The sequence below is a fragment of the Diabrotica virgifera genome, chromosome 7, assembly GCF_917563875.1.
Source record: "Diabrotica virgifera virgifera chromosome 7, PGI_DIABVI_V3a".
NCBI lineage: Eukaryota > Metazoa > Arthropoda > Insecta > Coleoptera > Chrysomelidae > Diabrotica > Diabrotica virgifera.
This window is the reverse complement of record NC_065449.1, coordinates 159,562,856-159,586,147: the sequence shown is the minus strand read 5'-3', so window position 1 is coordinate 159,586,147 and position 23,292 is coordinate 159,562,856. Positions and strand designations below refer to the sequence as shown.

Here is a 23,292-nt window from a genome sequence, read left to right as displayed (position 1 = left end):
TTGTGGCTTATTTCCCATTTAGAATAGTTCATTACAAAAATGCCACAAAGAAATAGCTTCAGAACAACATTTATAATTTAATTGCAAACCAACTTAAAAAAAAATAAAATCGAAAAATTGACATTTTTGGCTGTGGGGGAGGGGGAATAGGGGAAGTGGGCTAAAATTGCGTTGAGTCCTAATCTTTTAAAATCACATAGAACGTAAAAAAATAAAAAAATATATTCAGGCTGTATCGACCTCAAAAAAAAATAATTAGACCCGCAAAAATCCTTACAAAACTTTAAACCAACATGGTTTTGGGGGGTTTAAAAGTGTTTCGCCCAATTTTTGAATATACTAATATACTCAGTTATTTCAAATTATACATAATCTATTAACAAAACCTTGAGTTGATCTATGTTGCAGTCTATAAAATTGAGAAAATCCCCAAAAACCCCCTAAAAAAACAGTTTTCCGGATTTTTCAAGATGGCGCACCTGACGAAAATATCTGAAAAAAATCAGGGAGATAGCTTTTGATAAAATACACATAATTCAAAAAAAATTGGACCTGCAGCCCCCTCCAAAAAAAAGTTATAGGTTTTAAAAAAGTTAAAAAAAAAAATTGAGGTTATGTACACTCGACCTAAGGATCCATAAAAAATGGACATGTTATGTAAAAGCCTCAGCTACACGCGTGAATTTTTTGAAATTTTTAAATCAATTGCATCCCAACTAAAAAAAATTAAATCTAAAAATCTACGTCTTTGGCTATGGGGGGAGGGGTAAGGTGGGTGGCGAGCTAAAAATCCGCGTTATCTCATTTTTTAATTGCACAGAACGTAAAAAAATTTAAAAAAATTGAATTCTGAGAGTGAGGGCATTTTGCCTATCTTAACGGAGGGTACCCTTTGCTCCGCTCTGTGTTGTAGTTCTGCTCCACGTTGCTTGTCGTAGAGCGGAGAACTTGCGTTCGGGAAACAAGTTGCGAAGCAAGTCATTATCATATTTTGCGTGGTGTTTATGTTATTAGAGTATCTTTGGAGTTTACTAAATATGTAATAATATTTTTTTTTTATTGTTATCAGCATCAACCACTTTGGGTTATTAGCTGTACTGTCATTGATACATGGTTACTTAAATCTAATAGCATTTTGATTATTACATAAGTTCACATTTAGGTAACAATATTATAATTTACAAATTAAGAAAGAGGTTTACAAAATGTTAACAGTGGTTATAGTTTGTTTAAAACATTAATGTCTTTCAAATAATTAAACAAATTTGTAAGCTTACAGTCTGATCCTAAGACTGCTTTTATATTGAGAGGCATGGAGTGTTTTTGTCTTTCATTAATATATTTAGGACACTCTATTAATATATGTGTTACATTGATGTCGCAATTACACACATTACACAGGTCACAAATAGGGCGATTTGATTTAGAGATTAGGTAGCTGTGAGTAAGTCTGCTATGCCCTATGCGTAAACGATTTAGCTTCACAAACAGCTGGCGATTTAGGTCTATCTCACACCAAGGTTCAGTTGAGGGCTTTATTGTGTGTAGAGATTATTGTGAAAGATTCCATGCGTTTTCCCATTTGTTTAACATTTTTTCTTTATCCCATTAACGCCCAGGTTTTTTTTTATTTAAAAATCTTTACTTTTAGGGTTAATTCGATGAAAGTGTTAATAATTTAATCCAAAAAACAAGTTTTTCGGTTTCCTGTGTTTTTTTAAAAAAATTATATGGTGTTACCATATGGTAACGATGGGCGCTTAAGGAATTTTTAGGATCGTTGGAACCAACATTTTAAATTTTTTAAATATTTATTTGAGAATATTTTCATCGTCTGGTCTGGTATCCTATAAAACAATTAACACACAAACCAACCTTGCATTTTTTACACATTGTTCGTCCAGATCTTGTACATCTGTCTCCAGCACATCGCCTTCTACTGCTTGATGTAACAAATGGTCGAAACGATCCAAACGAAGATCTAGCAAGTTCTGTCTATGTAGACTAGGTCTTCCTGTATATAAGGGACGACTTCCATATCTTGCGAGAAGAACTTGTGGCAATTCTCTCCTAAACGATAGCAAGGATATATTTTTTTTATATAAATGCCATGAATTATGGACTGCAACATCCAACAACCATGTTATAATTTGCCAGTACCATTTTTACTGCAAATTGCTACTCGGTAGGTTGAAACACCTTGACCCATCCAGTCCGTACCCACCATATTTTGTTGTATTCAGCAATATAGTGAGGCCGACTTACTTGAATGTGGCCTTTTTCTTCATGAGATCTGCCTTCATGAATCTTCTTACCGTGCCCAATGCAGAACCATCACAACTCGTAGATGCTATTGTAACAACAGAGTTATCTTTTCATCGGACCAGTAACACTATTGCTTCTGCTAACAAAAATCCACGACTGAAAAAAATAAGATTGTGACTCCGTAAGCGCCCACCGCAACCATATGGTAACGGCGTACTTTGAATATTCCTACCGAATTCGCTACATTTAATTGTGGATTAAATACAACAATTTATAATAAGTTGGGGTATAATAAACTGAGTTTTTTTTTTTAAATATGCAAATATAGTTACTTGAAGACTATCAAAAATTGCTTACGCAAAACGGACGTCAATCTTTTTCTATAAATTTAAACCACACTGTCATACGATTATCTCTCGACGGTTGAGAAAAGGCTAAAATACGAATCCGTTACGTTTTATAGGTGCCTGAAGTATTCCTAGAAACGATAGTTCTCAAAATATGTGGCTGACTAATTCCATGGGCATACTGCAGAATTTTTAAAAATCATGTGTTTTACGTTACCATATGGTAACGCTGGGCGCTAATGGGTTAAGGAATGGTTTGTAATCGGAAACAGGCACTAAGTTCACTAACACTGAAGACGCACTGTGTATTGCTTCTCTGGCATAGAAATCTGCTTTTTCGTTTCCTCGAAGTCCAATGTGTAATGGAACCCATATAAAGCTTACTTGCTGCATCGTGTTCTTCAGTAAATGCAATTGTTCTTTTATTAAAATACTTTTATATAACTGTTCTATCGTATGTAATGCACTGAGAGAGTCGGTAATTATGACAGATTTTGGAATTTTTTGAGTACGAATGTGAATGAGGGCTTGCAGAATTAAATATAGTTCTCCAGAGTAAATACTGCAAGTGGAAGATAATTTAAATTGTAATATAGTGTTTGTTTGAATCTAGAAGAGCCGATCCCACACCATCAGCAGTTTAGATTAATCTGTATAAATATAACAATGATCTGGGAAAGAAGCAAGTATGTTGAGAAAAGATTGAATAATTGTTGCATGGGGGGTATCAAACTTACTGTATTTAGAAAGAGTTAGATCACATATTGCAGGAGGAAAGGTCCAGAGGGGAGAAGTAACTGTATTTGTCTGATTAAAAAATTTTGGGAATTGAATATTATGGAGAGAGAGACATCTTCTGATTTTCTCGTAAAAGGTGGGGTTTGTTCTTTTTTTATTTACATAAGTTTCTTTGAAACGTTCTGCAATAGTGTGGTGGAAAGTGGGATGCGATTTTATTGCATATATGGATGAAGCGTAGGTTAATGACAAGTACATTCTTCGGAAATTTAAAGATGGTTTTCCGGTTAAACATTGTAAACTATTAATTGGGCTAGTACAGAATGCTCCTGTGGCTATTCTTAATGCTGTATTTTGTATGACTTCTAGTTGAGCAAGAAGTGTCTTCTTTGCAGATGAGTATAAAATTGATCCATAATCGAGTTTGGATCGTACTAGAGATTTCTAAATAACAATCAAACTTTTACAATCTGAGCCCCAATTACGATTGCACAGTGTACGCATTAAATTGAAACCCGATTGACAGGATTGTTTAATGTGCATAATGTGGTACTTCCAAGATAGTTTTTTATCAAAGATCATTCCTAGAAATTTTAAGTGTTCCACATAAGTTAAGTTGTTTCCATATAACTGAAGATCTGGAGTTGTAGACTGCCGTTTTTTTGAAACTAAAATACATTAATTTTGGTTGTAGAGAATTTCAATCCTACAGCTTTCGACCAGTTTTCAAGGTGATTTAATGCACATTGTAAATTTTTCTGTATAGAAAGAATATTTTTTCCTCTTGAATATATAACTAAATCGTCAGCGTATAATCTCGCTTTAACAAGTTTTGGAAAGTTTTCTAAGATTTTGTTTATTGCTACTAAGAATAGTGTTGAACTAATAACAGATCCTTGAGGTGTTCCATTTATTTGGTCTTTAGTGCTGGATAGTGTACCATTTATCTTAACCTTAAATTGTCTCTTACTAATAAAATTTTGAATGAAATATAGCATGTTGCCTTTGACGCCCCAATGACTTAATGTGTTAAGAATGTCGTATCTCCAAGCCATGTCAAACGCTTTTGTTATATCGAAAAAAACCGCAAGACATTCCTGTCCAATTGCAAACGATTCATTTATCTCGGATTCTAGGTCAATTAAATTATCTATAGTGGACCTGGTCCTGCGAAAGCCGCTTTGTTCATTGATTATTAATTTGTTATTTTCCAAAAACCACCTTAGTCTATTATTCACCATTTTTTCCAAGATTTTACACATTGTGTTGGTAAGCGAAATTGGCCTATAAGATTCGGGATCAGTTCGTGGTTTATTTGGTTTTAGTAATGGAACTATTATCGCCTGCGTCCATTTTGTGGGAAACTCATTATTAGTCCAAATTCTGTTGTATAGGTTAAGAAGATATTGTTTTCCATTATCTGGTAGATTTTGTAAGAAACTAACAGGAATATCATCTGGTCCTGGCACCGATTTTTTGCTGGTACTTAAAGAGTGATTAAGCTCTTCCATGGTAAATGTTATATTAAGAGGATTATCTTCAATGCAATTAAAATCTATTAATTTATTTTCCGAAATCATCTTGGTATTGATAAATTCTTTAGAAAAGTTGTTATTGCTGGAGTTCATTTCAAATTGTTTTGCTAATAAATCTGCTATTTCATTATTAGATGTTACTATCTGTTTGTTAGTGCATAGAAATGGAATCTTTTTATAGGTACTACTTCCAGATATTTTTCTAACTTTTTCCCATACGGTGCTTATAGGCATAGTGGAATTAATAGAAGACATAAATTCTTGCCAAGATTTTTTCTATTCTTTTTAGTTATATATCTAGCTTGAGCCCGTAACTTCTTATATTATATAGTATTTTCAAGTGTTTTGTGACGTTTCAATTTGTTAAAGGATTTTTTATATTTCTTTATTATGTCAGTACACTCTGCGTTCCACCATGGTAATGAATTTCTTTTATGTAGAGTTTGCGTTTTACCTATATGATTTTCACCGGCAAGATGGATTTAGGCTATTGATAATATTCAAAATACGATAGCTAAAAGGAACTACAACCTTAACGGGGTTTTATTATTTCATATGGTGAATGGACATCTATATATGAAAAAACCGCGGAGTGCTACCATTTAAAGGGGTGCGTTTTTGAGAAATAGGTGTATTAGTCCTTGGGCACAGGTTACATTAGGGTGAGTTCTATTCACTTTTGGTATAAACATACCTACATAAAAATTGTTCCTGGTTAAATTTCCTATCTAAATATGGCTTTTTAAAGTCAATGATACTTTTTTTTACAAAAATGTATTCAAAAGAAAGAGCACAAAGAAACCCAAAAGAAAGAAATTTTGTTTTTTGTCCCATAACTTTTGTCCACGAGGATATAGGTATAGACATTACTTTACAGAAAAAAAACCTACATATTTCTTCTTTAAAATGTTGTGTAGTAGAGGTCATTAGGATTTACAGTTTTAGAAATATGATTTTTCAAAGTTCGCCACTCACAGCAATTTTGGGCAATTTTCCTTATAATTTCGCAAATATTGTTCTGTAACTTTTTTCCACGTAACTTTAGGTATATGAAATGGTACACGTAATAGAAATAGAAATCAATTAGCTTTAAAATGGTCTACTGTCTAACGTTATACGACTTTTTTTTTAAAGAGATTATGGTTTTTAAAAGTTTTATACTTTTAACGATTTTTTATAATATAATATAAAAATAAAATTATATTATTATATGATATATTGTATATTATATAATATTATATTATATATAGTATATATAATATAATATTATATTATATTATATATAATACCTAATATAAAAAAATATTATTTTTTACATTTTTTACGATTATTTTTGAAATTTCTCATTATTACTTTTTTTCTTCTACATTTAGGTATATATTATATTATATAATAAAAAAGCTTATTTTGTTTACTTTAAAATTTTGTATTACAAAAAATTCGAGGATTATTTTTGAATAAGATATTATTTTTCAAAATGTAATAAGTACTTGCAACGCTTTTTGATTTTAGGATTATTTTTTAAATTTCTCAATATAACTTTTTTTTTCTTGTACATGAATATACTATATATTGCTAAATAAAGAGGGCTTACTTTCTGTTCTTTAAAATGGTGTATCATCTATATTTAAATAATGGAAACCGAGTGATTCTTTAATATTTTTTTACCTGTATTATTTAAAATTATTTCTTTTACAAAAATTACATAAACATTAGTCTTAGAGAACATCACTTTAGTTAAAATTATTTAAACGTTGACATTTAAAAAATTTCAAAATCAAAGTCCATCTCTTCGTTAGCATTAGCTTCAATATCTTCCTCTGACACCTCAGTTATCTTAGAGTCCCATAATTAGTACCCATGCACATGCACCCTTTGCAGAATCTTGAAAAACTAATTCCTATCTTCCTACAACCGCAGTTTTTTGTACATCCTTTGGTACATTTACATGCTACTTTTTCAGGCAAAGCTTGTGGTGCAGGAACTTTGAGAGTAAATATTGGAATTAATCCATATTTTGAAGTTTGCCCGGCCGAGTCAAGTGGATCCAAAGTATTACCTATAAAAAATAAGATTCAATCGTAACACACAATCACATAAAAAAGTTATAAGGAGAAATTTAAAAAATAATCCTAAAATCAAAAATCGTTGCAAGTACTTATTCCATTTTGAAAAAGCATATCTTATTCAAAAATAATCCTAGAATTTTTTATAATACACCATTTTAAAGTAAACAGAATAAGCTTTCTTTTTTATTATATAATATATACCTAAATTTAGAAGAAAAAAAGTTATAATGGGAAATTTAAAAAATAATCGTAAAAAATATAAAAACTTGTTAAAAGTATAAAATCTTGAAAAAGATAACCTCTTTAAAAGAAGTCGTACAACATTATACAGTAGAACATTTTAAAGGTAATTGATTTCTGTTCCTCTTACATGTACCATTGCATATGCCTAAAGTTGCGTAGAAAAAAGTTACAGAAAAATATTTGCGAAATAACAAGGAAAATTGCCCAAAATTGCTGTGAGTGGCGAACTTTGAAAAATCATATTGCGAAAATTGTAAATCCTAACGACCTCTACTAAGCATCATTTTAAAGAGAAAATTTGTAAGTTTTTTTTCTGTGAAGCTATGTCTATACCTGTATCCCCATGGACAAAAGTTATGGGATAAAAAACAAAATTTCTTTCTTTTGGGTTTCTTTGGGCTTTTTCTTTTGAATATATTTTTGTAAAAAAAAGTATCTTTGACTTTAAAAAGTTATATTTAGATAGGAAATTTAACCAGGTACAATTTATATGTAGACGTGTTTGTACCAAATGTGCATAGAACTCACCCTAATGTAACCTGTGCCCAGGGACTAATTCACCCATTTCTCAAAAACGCACCCCTTTAAATGGTAGCACTCCGCTGTTTTTTCATATATAGAGATTCATTGACCATATGAAGTAATAAAACCCCGTTAACGTTGTAGTTCCTTTCTATAGTACATAATCAATAGCCTAATTAATGATATAAACGAATTCAAAATTTCATCTATATGATGATTTTCGGTGACTTCTTTTAAGCTATGGCAGTTCTGTTGAATATACTTTTTGAATAAATACCAATCGGCTTTCTTTATATTCCATTTTGGAATTGGGGTTGTATTAGTATCTTCATAATTACTGTTAAAGGAGATTTTAATAATTAATGATATAAACGAATTCAAAATTTCATCTATATGATGATTTTCGGTGACTTCTTTTAAGCTATGGCAGTTCTGTTGAATATACTTTTTGAATAAATACCAATCGGCTTTCTTTAGATTCTATTTTGGAATTGGGGTTGTATTAGTATCTTCATAATTAGTGTTAAAAGAGACTTTAATAGGATAATGATCACTTCCAAATAAAAACGGAATTACATTCCATGAAAATTTTGCTGACAGTACAGGATCACATAGTGACAGGTCGATAGGTATGAATATTATATCTTGTTGATTGTCCATCATTCAGTACGTTTAGGTTTTTTGAGTTAATTATGTTTTCTAAAATTTTGCCCTTGGAATTTATTCCAAGAGATCCCCATATTGGATTATGGCTGTTAGAATCACCAACGATTATTCTGGGAGTGGGAATCTGATCTAATACATCTGAAATATCTGCTTCTGTGATAGGTAAGTCAGGTGGAATATAAATATTACAGACATTCATTTTTTGTTGAAAGGACACTGATACTCCTACTACTTCTAAATTACTATTGATTACTAATGCTTCTGATTCATATTTTTTGTTAACATACGTAACAACTCCTCCACTAGCGATATTTGCGTTGTCTCGGTTTTTTATGGAAACAAGAATAATTCTTCATGTCATAACTATGATATCCTTTAAAGTTTGTTTCTTGTAAACATATTATTGATGGTGAGATTATTGAACATAAATGTTTAAACATTTCTAAACGGGGATAAAACCCGTTAACATTCCATTGTAATATCGGATCGAAGATTTTAGTTTATTTCTGGAGCTGAATTTGTCGAACAATCACTACCTTGATAAGTGGGATCGTCTAGCAGTTTTTGGAATTTTTATAATAATTTAGTGCATTTGGTTTTCATGCTTTTTTCTGTAAAGTATGGCTTAATTATTGTTTCATGCTTACAAAGTTATATATATCCGTTGTGTATGTTTGTAGTAAACTCAGGGGGTTAGTCGAGCTAGTACAATTTTCAAAAAAGTCAACAGTTTGTTCATAATATCTTAAGTTAAAATTATTTGACGTATCGTCAAATACTGTTTTTGTTGGCATCATTATTTCCTGAATTGATGTGATAGATTCAGTTTGCTTTTTTTGTTTCTTTTTGGTTTGTGTTGGTATTTTAAATTCTTTATCTAATTCTTCAGTGGGAGATGGAGTAGAATTAATTTCCGAAATTGTTCTCTTACTGGTAGATGACTGATCCTTAGATGTACAATTAGTTTCCATAATTAATACGGGGGGCATTAAATTAGTATCTGTTTGTTGGTTAAGTGAAGGTTCGGCACTAGAATTACTGACTAGATGATTTGGTTCCATTTCTAGGGGTGATGGAATAGACTGTGGGGAATCTTGTGGTTGTTGTTTTATTGGTTGTTGTTGTACTGGTTGTTGTTGTTGTATTGTTTGTTGTTGTATTGGTTGTTGTTGTATTGGTTGTTGCGGTTGGTGTTGGATATGAGAGGAAGCATTTTGTTGATTATGATTTGGACAATTTGCTGCAATGTGACCTGTGTTCTTACAGATAAAACATGAAGGTTTATCTAAACTTAAATATATGCGATACGAAGTTTGATCATATGACATTAAGAAAGAAGAAGGAAGGTATATATCTAAAAGTGGTTGAATATAAGTTTGTCTTCTAAAACTGAGGACGTGTTGAAATTCTGGAAGTTGACTACCGATTCTAAGGAAGGTTAAAGGTGACATTAATTTAAGACCGAATTTGGTTAACTCATTATCTATTAGAATATGTGGAATAGAATGGCAAACACCCGATAGTAACAGTCTTTCGTTCGGAGTTATCAATTTTCGTGCTTTTAGATTTTTGCCTTTAATTGTTATTTCTGCTGGACCGGACATAAATTTTTCCACCAGGGACTCGCTGAAGAGATAAATACATATTCTGTTATTTGATAGCCTTGATGAAAATAAAATATTCCGTGGATGAACAACTTCACCAAGTGCTATTAAATACTCTTCTATTTTAGTATCAGGTAGCGAATTAAATAAAATTGCTTGAAGCTTTGAAGGAAACTGAATTGAAGAAGCATTGTTAAGCACAGCTAAATATGAGGTTTTGTTTTGAGGTTGTTGATGATCTTCAGTCATGATTGTTGATAAATTAGTTAGGTCGGATCTGGTCTCATTTGGTAAACTTATTAGTAATTATGAACCAGTTTCAGAACCAGAACTAGTTCCGAGAACTGGCCTGTCGGCCGTCACTTAACCTTACAAACGGTATGCTTTGTAATGTTTTGAATAAATAAATAATAAAAACTCACTGGTTTATTCCGTAAGGTAACTGCACTACAAACTATTACTTTTTGCTTATTTTCAAGTTTATTTGGATATAAACTACTATGAAAAAGATGATTTTTTGGGACTGAAATATAAACACAGTTTGTGTTACCATGTTCAGGACCGGACCTGTAATAATATTTCTTAATAATTTTAGACTGGGGTCCAGGTGCTATTGCCAATGAAGGTAAGTTTGCAGTATTTATAATAAATTTATCGATAATAATATATTTTTATATTTCAGTGTGTCGAAGATATAAAGACGACTCCATAATTAATCACATTTCGCCTGACCCGCTTGATACCCGCATAACTGGAGAAAAATTAGCAAAAAAAGGAGAATTTCCTCATATGGTAATACCTAGTTATTTATTAAATTTATTATAAAAGGGAAAACGTAATAAAATTTAGGTCCAGTTTGTATTGTCGAGGAAAATAAAAAAACCGAGAGATACAATTTAATACCTGCTGCAAGGTTGTATTCTTTCTCAAATTATGTTAACTTATTCAAAGATAATAACAAAGATCTTCAATATCTTTTAAATTATCTAACTCTTGCAAGTGAAGCTTTGGCTTTGAAAGTACAATAATTATATGCTACAAAATAAACAGTTCTGTAATGAATATTCAAATTGTTGATTGAAATGTTTATGATTATTTATATATTTAGTAAATATAATATAGCCTTGCAAATATTATTCACGACGAGGTTCCCGATAAAACAGATGTCAAAGATGCCATCTGACAAGAAAAAAAAAACACTTTAATTCGAAAGTTCATTCGCTTTCTAGATGAGCTAAGACTCCAGTTTCAGACGCCTGATTTGTGAGTTTTTCTTGTCGTCGCAGCTGGCCATTGGTTAGAAATTAATTTATAATATAGAATAAATTAATTTATTACCAACGACAAGCTGCGACGACACAAAATACTCACGAATCAGGTGTCTGAAGCTGGCGTCTTAGCTCAACTTGAAAGCGAATAAACTATAGTCCGCAATTCTGGAATGTCAGACGGTGGATCAGTCTGCCTCTTTGGCCATTCCCCAGAATTTGAAAATACTCCCTTAGCCCAGTCGGGATAGCATTTGACCTTGCATTAGAAGTTGCCCCAAATTTTATTTTTCTAATCTTTAGGGAGGGTCAATATTAGTATAAATTTAAAATCTCGACTGAATTCCGCCGTTGCTTTAGCCGCCATCTTGATTTTAAACGAGAACGGTTTTTGCTCAATATCTACGCCATTTTCAATTTTTTGACAAAAAGTGTAGAAACTGAAATTGTTGAAAATGCGATTTTCTATAGTGTCATTTATTATAATTTTTTTCGTGCGGTCGATATTTTCCGAGTTATGAGGGGAAAATAGTGACAGTTGTAGCATAATCAGAGGTGGGTTCATTGCATTGCGATGGTTTGCCTTAAATTGGCAGAATTGTTTGTATTTCCTTCAGAGCTGAGACTTCTGAGCTTCACCGATGAGGCATAAGGATGCTGAAATAGCTATATGGAGATGGTGGTCCAACTCTGAATCAAATATAAACAAAACCTGCCTTGATCTTTTTTAGCTGTAGCATAATTATTGAATTATTGAATTATCTCGTTTTTTATTAGTTTTACAACAAACATATACCTATACAAAAATGAAGAGAATTAAATTTTGTACAATTTTGATGTCGTACTTTTTTTTTGATAAAATCAATATTTAAGGTAGTACGTATGTGGTAAAGGTGCGAGCGTAAGACCTGATTCATTTTGTAGTAATTGTTTTTGTTCAACATCTCCGCCATTTTCAACTTTTCGACAAAAAGTGTAGGAACTGAAATTGTTGCAATTACGATTTACTACAATTTTTTCGAGAGAACCAGTGGCGGGTTTACAAGGGGGGAAATGGAAAAATTTCCCCCAACAGGGTCCAAAATTTAGCAGATTTAGATAAGTTTAGCAGATGAACAACAGGGTTTTCGTACTGGAAGATCGTGTACAGATGCAATATTCGTCATAAAGCAAATTACTGAGAAATCACTAGAGTATAATAGACCAGCATTTCTATGTCTGATTGACTTAAAGAAAGCATTTGACAGAGTAAGACTCAGGGATGTAATCCACCTTCTGTATAATAGAGAAATCCCTCTAGATATCATAAAAACTATTGAGAACATCTACCAAAATAACAAGATGGAAGTCAGAATAGATGGACAACTTACAGAACCTGTAGATATAGGCAGCGGAATAAGACAGGGAGACCTCATTGAGTCCTCTGCTTTTCAATTTAATCATGGATGAAATCATCAAAAACGTCAACAAAGGAAGAGGATATAGAATGGGAAACAAAGAAGTAAAAATACTCTGCTACGCAGACGACGCAATATTGATAGCCCAATATGAAGATAGTCTGCAAAGATTAGTCCACAGATTTAACATAAGAGCAAAAGAATTCAATATGACAATTTCATCTCAAAAAACTAAAACTTTAGTAATCAGTAAAGAACCAATCAGATGTAAAATAGAAATTGATGGTATCAGTATTGAACAAGAAATGGAAGTAAAATACCTTGGAATTACATTGTCAAGTTACGGAGACCTAGACAAAGAAGTGAGAAATCAAGTACAAAAAGCAAATAGATTGGCAGGATGCCTTAATAACACTATATGTCGAAACCGACATATTAACACTGAGATGAAGTCAAGAATTTATAAAGCCAGTGTAAGACCAATAATGACATATGCATCAGAAACAAGACCCGATACAGCCACAACACAAAGACTACTGGAAACGGCAGAGATGAGAGTACTGAGAAGAATTACAGGAAATACACTGAGAGATCGAAAGAGGAACGAAGATATTACAAGACAATGTAACGTACAGTGTATAAACGAATGGACACTAAATAGAAAAAAAGAATGGAACAACCATATAACCAGAATGGGGGAGACACGTGTGGTCAAAATAGCACGAGATAAATCACCAATCGGCAGAAGAAGTATCGGCCGATCGCGCAAAAGATGGAGCGACAACCTTCCATAGAGGTATCAATCCGCCAATGAACAAGCAGAATTGCTTATAAAGAGGAAGAAGAAGAAGAATGGTCCAAAATTAAAAAAAAAAAAATTGTTGAAACATCACGATATATTAGCTGACAAAACTTAAAATATCGACAGACAAATTCAACCAATCAAACCCGCTAGTCAATAAAATTAAGTCAACTTAATGCATATAATGTATTTTTATGTCTTTTATATACTTAGTTTGGTTGATGTTTCATTGGAAGTTTCAAAAATTGTATGAAATATAGTTCTCTTTATTTTTTTTATGTACAATTATGTCGTAAAATTAATAATAAATGAGATAATTCAATAATTATGCTTCCCGTCCGCTTCCATTATTTTCCCCCTTAACTCGGAGAATATTGATCGTATAAAAAAATTGTGCCAAAGAAATTGTAGGAAATTGCATTTCCAACAATTTTCCAACAGTTCTCATTTAAAATCAATATGGCGGCTAATGCAACCGCGGAATTCAGTCGAGATCTTAAATTTACACTACTATTGATATCTCCTAATGGATAGAATTATAAAATTTGAGGCAGCTCAGAAACAAAGTTCAATTCAATAATTATGCTTCCCCAACACTTTTTACTATTTTCCCATATAACTCGGAAAATATCAACCGCATGAAAAAAATTGTTAAAAAGAAATTGTAGGAAATTTTATTTTGAACAATTTTAGTTGAAAATGGCGTAGATAGTGAACAAAAACAATTGCTATAAAATCGATCCGGTCTTACGCTGGCGCAATTACCGCATACGTACTACCTTAAATATTAATTTAAGCAAAAAAATAAAAGAGATCAAAATTGTGTAGAATTTAATTCTGTTCATTTTTGTATAGGCACATATTTGTTGTAAAACTAATAATAAACGAGATAATTCAATAATTCAATAATTATGCTACAACTCTCACAATTTTCCCCTCATAACTCGTAAAATATCGACCGCACGAAAAAAATTATAATAAATGAAATTATAGAAAATCGCATTTTCAACAATTTCAGTTTCTACACTTTTTGTCAAAAAATTGAAAATGGCGGAGATATTGAGCAAAAACGGTTCTCGTTTAAAATCAAGATGGCGGCTAACGCAACGGTGGAATTCAGTCGAGATTTTAAATTTATACTAATATTGATCCTCCCTAAAGATTAGAAAAATAAAATTTGGGGCAGCTCCTAATGCAAGGTTAGGTCTGTTATTCGTCTAACCCGACTGGACTACCTGGCCGTATGACAGGTTGCTCTGTCCAGCTGAAATGATTGTTGACTGTAAGCTTGGGCCGTTTTCGCCGAGAACCATCCCGAAGCGCCAAACATTAACACGATATTCACATGCGTTCGGACACGTAACGGCGCGACGTTCGGAAACCACTCAGTACGTTTCGGCGCATAACACATGCATATCCGAGGCTTGAGCATTAGGGTGCATCGAAAAAGGCCAAAAAAATATTTTTTTTTGCGATGGAAAAGTAATACCTTACAAAAGTTTCGACTGTTAAGTATTTTGGTAAAATTTTTTCGAAATTGGAAAATATATTCTCCCCCCCCCCCCCAAGAGAGTTAAAAATTTTGAAAAAATGTTAACAGACGAAAAAAATTTTTTTGCGATGGAAAAGTAATACCTTACAAAAGTTGCCCAATCGACGTATTTTGGTGAAATTTTTTCGAAATTGGAAAATATCTTCTGCTCCCCCCCCCCAAGACAGTTAGAAATTTTAAAAAAATGAACGAAAATGTAATAGCTCACAAAAGTTGCCACAAAACACACTATTTAGTATTTTAGTAAAATTGCGTTGAAATAAAAAAAATTTTTTGCCCCCCCACGGCAACTAAAAATTAGAAAAAATACATTAGTACGCGAATTTCTTTTGTAAGGGAAATGGAATACCTTATAGAACTTGAATAAATAAATTCGGTTTAAATTGGAAATTATTTTCTGGTTTCACAAGGCAATTAAAAATTTTACTTAAGAAAAGTATACTAAAACATTCTTTTTATAACAAAATAGCCTAACTTATCCGTCTCCCTGACGTCACCCAAGTTTTTTAATACTAAAATAAATATAAAGCAAAGTACAAAATTAGGTATATAAATATTACAAAAAAATATGGTAAAAGCATTCTATTCGAAGATGTTTTCCGATTTAGCATTAAAGTGAGGCATAGTTTTTCTGGAATCAATTCGAATTTTTACAAATCCATCCCTCGAATACGCTCCACAAACTGATAGAGAAGCTTGTGTCACAAGCTTGACACGTCGTTCTGTTGTTTGTGGCAGTGATATTTCTCAATCTCAGTGTTAAAAGGGTCTAAGTTAGGATTCTTAATAAAATCTCGCAGATTGTCACTCGAAAATCTAGAGAATATGAATATAGGTGGTTCTGTAAGGTGATATTCTTGTTATTTAATTAACTCAAAGTAGTCGTTTGAATCAAAATTTTTATAGGAGAGAGTTTGAAGGTCCTCACGTTTTTTGATTTGGTCACTGGCAAACTTCTTTTGATGTCCAAGGGGTAGATCATTTGAATGTCGCAGACATACAAACCACTGAAGCGGTTTTTAAAGATGTTCTCCTAACAGCCTTATTACATCACCCTTAACGCCAGTATTTACGACTGTTTCGTCACATGCAATAGCTGGATTTGATACTTTCTGATATACCAGACAGCGAATACCCATATCCGAAATATTTGCACCCTGGCTTATGCACAAATGCTATGTGTTCTTCCACGATCGATTGACCATAAAACTTGGTACTGTTTTTTACTTGAGCTAAAGTTTTGTCTTTGCGTCGGTAACTTTCTTTTTTTACCGTTGTTCTATCTGATTATATTTGTTTTTTTTTTCTCTACCAATCGAGCTTATCACCATTTTTCTGGGACGTCTTTGATTTAATCGAAATTCGCGCTCATCCAGAGGCACTTTTTGAGATTTGCTACAAAGACAATTAATCAGAGTGTCACATTTGCATGCTGCAGGATCGAAAAGTGTAGTTTTACTTTTGTTCTTAAAGGATTGAATTTTAATTTTGTAAAATTCATTGTTTTGCTTGTTCTTAAATGGTTTTATAAGTTTCATATTTATATTTGTCATGATAGGCTTTTAAAAGCTGAATAATTCTCGTATGTCAAATTATTGGAATTAAAGCCTTTTTCCATATTTCCTCCAATTTAATTGCAACATGTTCGGCAATACCAGAAAATTCTGACTCTTTCTTGCTGAGTTTTTTATCCTCTTGCAACCACAAAACTTATCGCTTGTTTGTGTTTCGGTAAAACATTTTCAGGTATTTGGTGGTTGCCCAAAAATGGGGCGGTCCACAGCACATCTTGATTTTATTCCCCATGATCCTGGTTTATCTATTTTAAAAATCTTTAATTTAAAAACAACAATAATAACAAAGTAACGCACCGCACCAAACATAAGCGAAAATTACACGCACGGACTCACGAAGCGGGACATTTCAAAGGGGCTGGGGAGACTTAAAAAACAAATAAAACTTTAAATATCGTTTAAATTTGTAATTGACAACCTTTTTAGTTTTCTTTAATTGATCTTAGATCGACTTAGCTCATATTTTGTTCCAAATAATATAAATTGAAATTTCCATAAAAATCAGATATTTAATAAAATTCAAAGGTCGTTGGGGGGGGGGGCAGAAAATTCGCTCTAAAAAAAATACTAATATGCTGAAAAATAGCACTAGCAACTTTTTCACGCTATTAGATATAACATTTCCAACTTTTATTTTTTCGATGCACCCTATTGAGCAATATTGAGCATGTCAGTAATGCTTATTTTGCCCCAGAAGAGAGATTAATAATTTAAAGATAGAAACAATTACTCCAATGCAAAGACAAGATATTATATTGTAAATGACCCAGCAAACAGACCGACGTGTTAATTACGTGAATTTTGGGTGCATTTTTCACCAATATACGTAAATTGCTTACTTGAATTTCACGTGAAAATTTGGTTGGAATGTCACATTGAAACTACGTCTTTAAATTACGGGAATAACTCGTCTTCAATTCTTCAATAGACGTGTTATTTATCTTAAATAGCAATAAAATGTTTCGGGAAATTCACGTTGGAAATACGTGTTGATTAACGTATCTTTTAGGGAATGTATATATTAGTATTCACGTGAAAAATACGTCCTCGGTTCACGTAAATAATTCGGTCTTAATTAACTTATGAATCACGTAATTATTATCCTCATATGGTATAAATAAATCAAGCATATAAAGTATTAATAATGTATTTATTTAGTAGAATAATTTAGAGACTTTAAAACATTTGTCTTGTATAATTATTATACAAGATAATGAACCAAAAATGGTACCGACCTACAGACACATAAAACAATTTTCCACACAAAACACAACACAGGTCACTTTTTATTTCGAGGACACTTTCTTGTTTTTTCTAATTGCATCATCGGCACTTCAACCCTCGAGCAGTGAGGTAAACGTTAATACGAAAGACATTATTATAAATAAACCCGCCTAAAATAAAACGAGGGAAATAAAGCTCTTCACGTTTCACTTTCACTTTTTGTTGAGAAATGTGAGAAGCTGATATTAGAGGTTATGATCATCGATTATAAGAATCGATTATTTTTAAATTACAGTTAAACTATTCTACTTACTTTAAATTAGTATTACGTAAGTATTTTCTTTTTGTTTTTAAATTTCTTCAAACTAATTGGTCTTACTAAAAATCTATTTCAATACCAGAATAATAAATCAAACAATAAAAAATAATCCTATGGAAACGTGTCAATTATTCGATAACTCGATTAATTTAGTTTTCGAACCAACTATGTTAATCACGTACCGTGGTCACGTGATAGTATTTAAAGGAGGAGAAAGGCTTGGTAGTACGTCGATAACCGCGCGCGATTTGAAAATTAGACTCAAATCATTTTAGCTCCTGTGATATTTTTAAGGAAAAAAATAGCTTCATATCAAGGTTGGATTGAAATAGTTGTACTAAATGATTTTAAAAGCGAAATCATAAACTTTTTGTTTAAATATTGGCATTATTTACATTACTTTTACGTAAAATACATCTAATTTTTCGACGTCCATAAAATTCAAGCGATACGTATTTAACCAACACCGTTGTAAAATTTTGTTTTCCAAAATATTTCTCAAAATTCAACCAAAGGAAGTTATTTCTGTTTCGTGATTATTACGTGAAATAAACGTTCCTTTGCTATGTATCCGACATTCACACCTATGATAAAAACAAGTGCTATATTCGTCATTATAATTTTATATTATTCTAATGTCAAACATGTATACAGGAAGCACTAATATATAGGTGAATGATTTGGCACTGAAATACGTTTTTTCATAAATCACCGAGTTACGTATTCGTTGAAATTTGCCGTAAATTTAACGTAATCATCACGTAACTGGGCTCAAACCTGTTTGCTGGGGAAGAAGAAATCGAGTAAGTCAGACAGTTTACGTATTTGTGTTGTCTGCTAAGCAATAGTTGGGACCATTAGACCGAAATAAAGAACATAGTAAAACAAGCCAGAAACGCTTTTTTAAAACTTCGTAAATTTATGTTGATCGCAAGTTCTGCTTTATCTGACGTTAAAGCCCAGATCCAATAACAAATATAAATGTTGTTCTGAAGCTATTTCGTTTTGGCATTTTTATAAATAACTATTTAGATGGGAAATAAGCCACAATTAAACTGAAAAAAATAATTTCATTAACGCTTCGACACCAAAATGGGGTGTCGTTGTCAAAATACAAAATACTACTAAATTAAACAAAAATTTTGTTGCTAGGTAGATAATTCTTCTAATAATTTATTTAGTCTGACTCATTTATATCGGCAATTCATACATATATTATACATTTTAAAGTAGAGGACTTTAAAATGATATTGCCAATATTTATGAGTTAAAATTGATTAAAATTTTATTTAATAAATTTTTTTTCAATTTAATTGTGGCTTATGTCCCATCTAAATAGTTAATAACAAATATAAATTTTTTTAAATGTGGTGCCTGGGCCGAATGCTTAGATTTTCATAAAAGGGCAGAGTCATAAATGAGGGAGTATACAGATGAGGAGCCTTCAGGATAGTAATCTTTTTGAATATGTAAATAGTAAAAAGACTACATATTTAGGGCACACATTACGATGAGAAGGATATACTTTTTAGAAACTGGTACATGGAAGAACAGGACACTCATTCATAGTTGTCATGGCTGCGTAATAAGTTCGTCCACACTTTTATGAAATGCTTCGCAATATTGCTGAAAATAGGATAAAATGATTATGATTATGTGTATTAACAGAATTTGATTTAAAAATTGCGAGTTTAGTGTTTGATTAGTAGTTACGTTGAATAATACAGGGTGTTTCAAAAAAAGGTAACCCCGTCTCTAGGGTAGGTAAGAAACTGAATAATAATTGGGGTTTGCTTAGTAAAAAATGTTTGTAACGCCATCCGTTTTCAAGATACAGGGCGTTGAAAAAAAAATTTTTACACATTTTTGAAAATTGAAAAATTGGAACAAGGTTTCAAAACTCTAATTATTGTTGATTTATCGTCATAACAATCAATAAATGTCAGATTTCCATGGCACACTTGGAGAAAATAGAGGTATACCCATTAGAACTTTATCATTACTACCAGCATCAATTATTACTTCATAATTTTCAAATCAAAATATTCCGAAAACGGTACACAGTATCGAGTTTTACCAAGAGTACCTTTTTCGTGTAAAATTGAATGATGTTTAAGTTTACTTGAAATTTTGATTAATAATTATACTCTTAAAAAAGTTATATTGACTAATACTTAGTACGATCCGTGTAAGTAGCGCCCTCTATGAGAATCAGATATAAAAACAAATTCATGGGATGTATCAGCTTCCAAAACATATTCGTATAAAATGTTGCTAGTAGTTTCGGCAAAATCGTAAAAAATGCGCAAAATTTTTTTTCTTCAACGCCCTGTACCTTGAAAACGGATGGCGTTACAAAAATTTTTTATTAAGCAAACCCCAATTATTTTTCAGTTTTTTACCGACCCTAGAGACGGGGTTACCTTTTTTTGAAACATCCTGTATAAAGTCAAAAAATTTATGATTCCGAATGTTCTGTAACTCCGCAGTAAATTAAAGTATGTAGTAAAAAGCGGGTATTCATTATTCATAAAATGGAAGATAAAAATAATATGCAGTTACCTTTCGGACGTGATATTATAGCCTTAATTTTGGAATTGGCACAACAAAAAGTTTGTTATAATCTAATAATAACGTGGATATTTTAATAGTTATTAATGATATAAGTGTTAAAAGTACAATTTTAAGGCACGCATGTGAAAGTTCTGCAATTCACATGAGTACCTTAAAAATGTACTTTTTAACACGTATATCATACAATATTTTTTCTACAAACGTTATAAGTTTATAAAATACAATATTTTTGTTAATTGCTGAAACCATAAAACCTATGACTCGTAAAAGGTAGATCTGGTTGTCTACACTCGAAGGGAATGTCTAAAAATTCTTAGCGAAATTATTATACCGTTACATACACTTGTTATTTCTACAAGCGTGTTAAAAATGCAATAATACAGTTTAAATTAAATTTTAAAAAACCTTTTAAACCACCTTTTTCAAATTGCGCAAGTTATACTATTAATATTAATGTTAATAAAGGATATATAAATATTTTGACGTTTCACAATTTGACAATTCACTTTTAACTGCAGTGCCCTAAAATTTTTAAAGCACTAGTGCTTTAAAGTAGCATTTTTAACGCTCCTATGGAGTGCTAAAAATTGCATTTTTAACACGCATGTGAAAGTTTACAGAATGAGCGAAGCGAATTCTGCAAATTACATGAATGCCTTAAAAATGTACTTTTTAACACGTATATCATACAATATTTTTTCTACAAACGTCTTATATATCAACAATTAGAACTTATTCATTCTCAATTACAGGACAATACCTACAAAAACTTTTACTTGAGCTTGACTGACATTCCATTTTTTTATTTTTTTTTTTCTTGACATTACATCCAAACTGCCTATACTGTCAATACGTAAATCCTAACAACTATAAAATAACATCTCCTTTTACTGTTGAATATTCTAAGAAATTTTAATAGTTCTTTTCTACCAACGTGTTTAAAATGCAATAATACAGATTAAATTAAATTTTAAAAAACCTTTTAAACCACCTTTTTCAAATTGCGCAAGTTGTACTATTAATATTAATGTTAATAAATGAAATATAAATATTTTGACGTTTCACAATTTGGCAATTCACTTTTAACTGCAGTGCCTTAAAATTTTTAAAGCAGTAGTGCTTTAAGGTAACATTTTTAACGCTCCTATGGAGTGCTAAAATTGCATTTTTAACACGGTTGTAGAAAAAATATTTTTTCTACGAGCGTGCAAAAATGTCTACTTTCACGTACACATTTTAGTTTAGAACGTTTTATTTTCCACACGCGTTTTACTTTTCCGCACGCGTTTTACTTTTCCGCACGCGTTTAGATATTTTAATATAGCCTTAAAATAATTATAATACATGCAATAAACTAATAGATAGATATTATTTACTATTTTATTTCAAATGTATATTATCCTGTTCCCGTTTAAATGAAATTAACGCGACAATTCGATGAAATAAAATTATTTTGACATAATATTCGAAAGTCAAATCGGTAGACAATAACAGTCGTTTTGAATCATCGTCAAGGAACCAAGATCATCGTCATGCTAACTAATTATATTGAAAGATTCGTTTTGACAACCTTGTCAAAGAATTAATTTGTGTATGTATTTTCATATTAATTAAATTAATTGATTAAGATTTGGTAATTTTTTAAAGACTCGTAGAAAAAATATTGTTCCTAACTCTTGCAGAAAGTCTCTTTTCCGCACTCGACTGCTTGCCGAACTCCCGCTTCGCGTCGTTCGGCAAACTGCATTCGCGTGCTGAAAAGTATAACTTTCTGCACTTGTGAGGAAAATAACTATTAAACAAATTACATTACATTTTAAACTAATTACAAAATGTACAGTCAGTACAGAATTACTAATAGGGTGCTTTTATATAAAATAATGTATCGGATGAAGTTTATTATTTAATAGCTAAGATTTTTGTTGTTAGTACGTTCTTTAACGGTAAAATATTGCAAAACCTCTCAATTTTAACCTTCGGATGACCAAGCGGGGGAAATTGTGACCCCAGAGTATGTTTTTCTTTAATAAATTCAAAAGTATTTTTAATTTTAAACTTTATTTTAATATTTTGAAATAAAAAAAATTCCCTATATTTTACGAATAAAAAATATATTCTGAAGTTGATGTTTAGTAAAATAGCGTCTATTATGTGTAATTACAAGTAGTTTTACGCTAATGACGTCGACTTTGCAAAGTAACAAGACACCTACTCAACATACACACTACACATGACACTAATACTCATGTTCTGACTGGCTGCATGACATAAAGTCCATGCCAAAAAATTAAAAATTAAAAAAAAAAACTTTATTTTTTTGTTAATTGTCATTTTTGACATTTTTGACCTGGGGTCATTTTTCCCCTCCTTGGTCATCCGTGTAACAAAAAAAGGTTGGTCATCGGAAGGTTAAAGAACCGCTTGGATTGACATGAAATTTGGCATACACATAGCTAACAAGTAAAAAAAAAGTGATATTGTGCCGATATGTGCCTTTACCCCGGGGTTGGTTTTCACTCCCTCGTGGGAGTGAAAAAATATTCGTCCAAAATAAGACCGGAAATGGATAAACTGACTAATTTTAAGTAACTTT

General features: G+C 31.6%; 1 protein-coding gene across 1 annotated transcript in view; it reads left to right on the top strand.

Annotated features, from left to right (window-relative positions):
* Positions 1-23,292, top strand: part of LOC114336808 (phenoloxidase-activating enzyme-like) — a 55,416-nt gene that overhangs the window by 14,180 nt on the left and 17,944 nt on the right. Inside the window, exons 2-3 of the mRNA XM_050656272.1 lie at positions 10,585-10,614; positions 10,672-10,781. Of these exons, the coding sequence (XP_050512229.1) occupies positions 10,585-10,614; positions 10,672-10,781 (140 nt within the window). The remainder of the gene's footprint in view (positions 1-10,584; positions 10,615-10,671; positions 10,782-23,292) is intronic.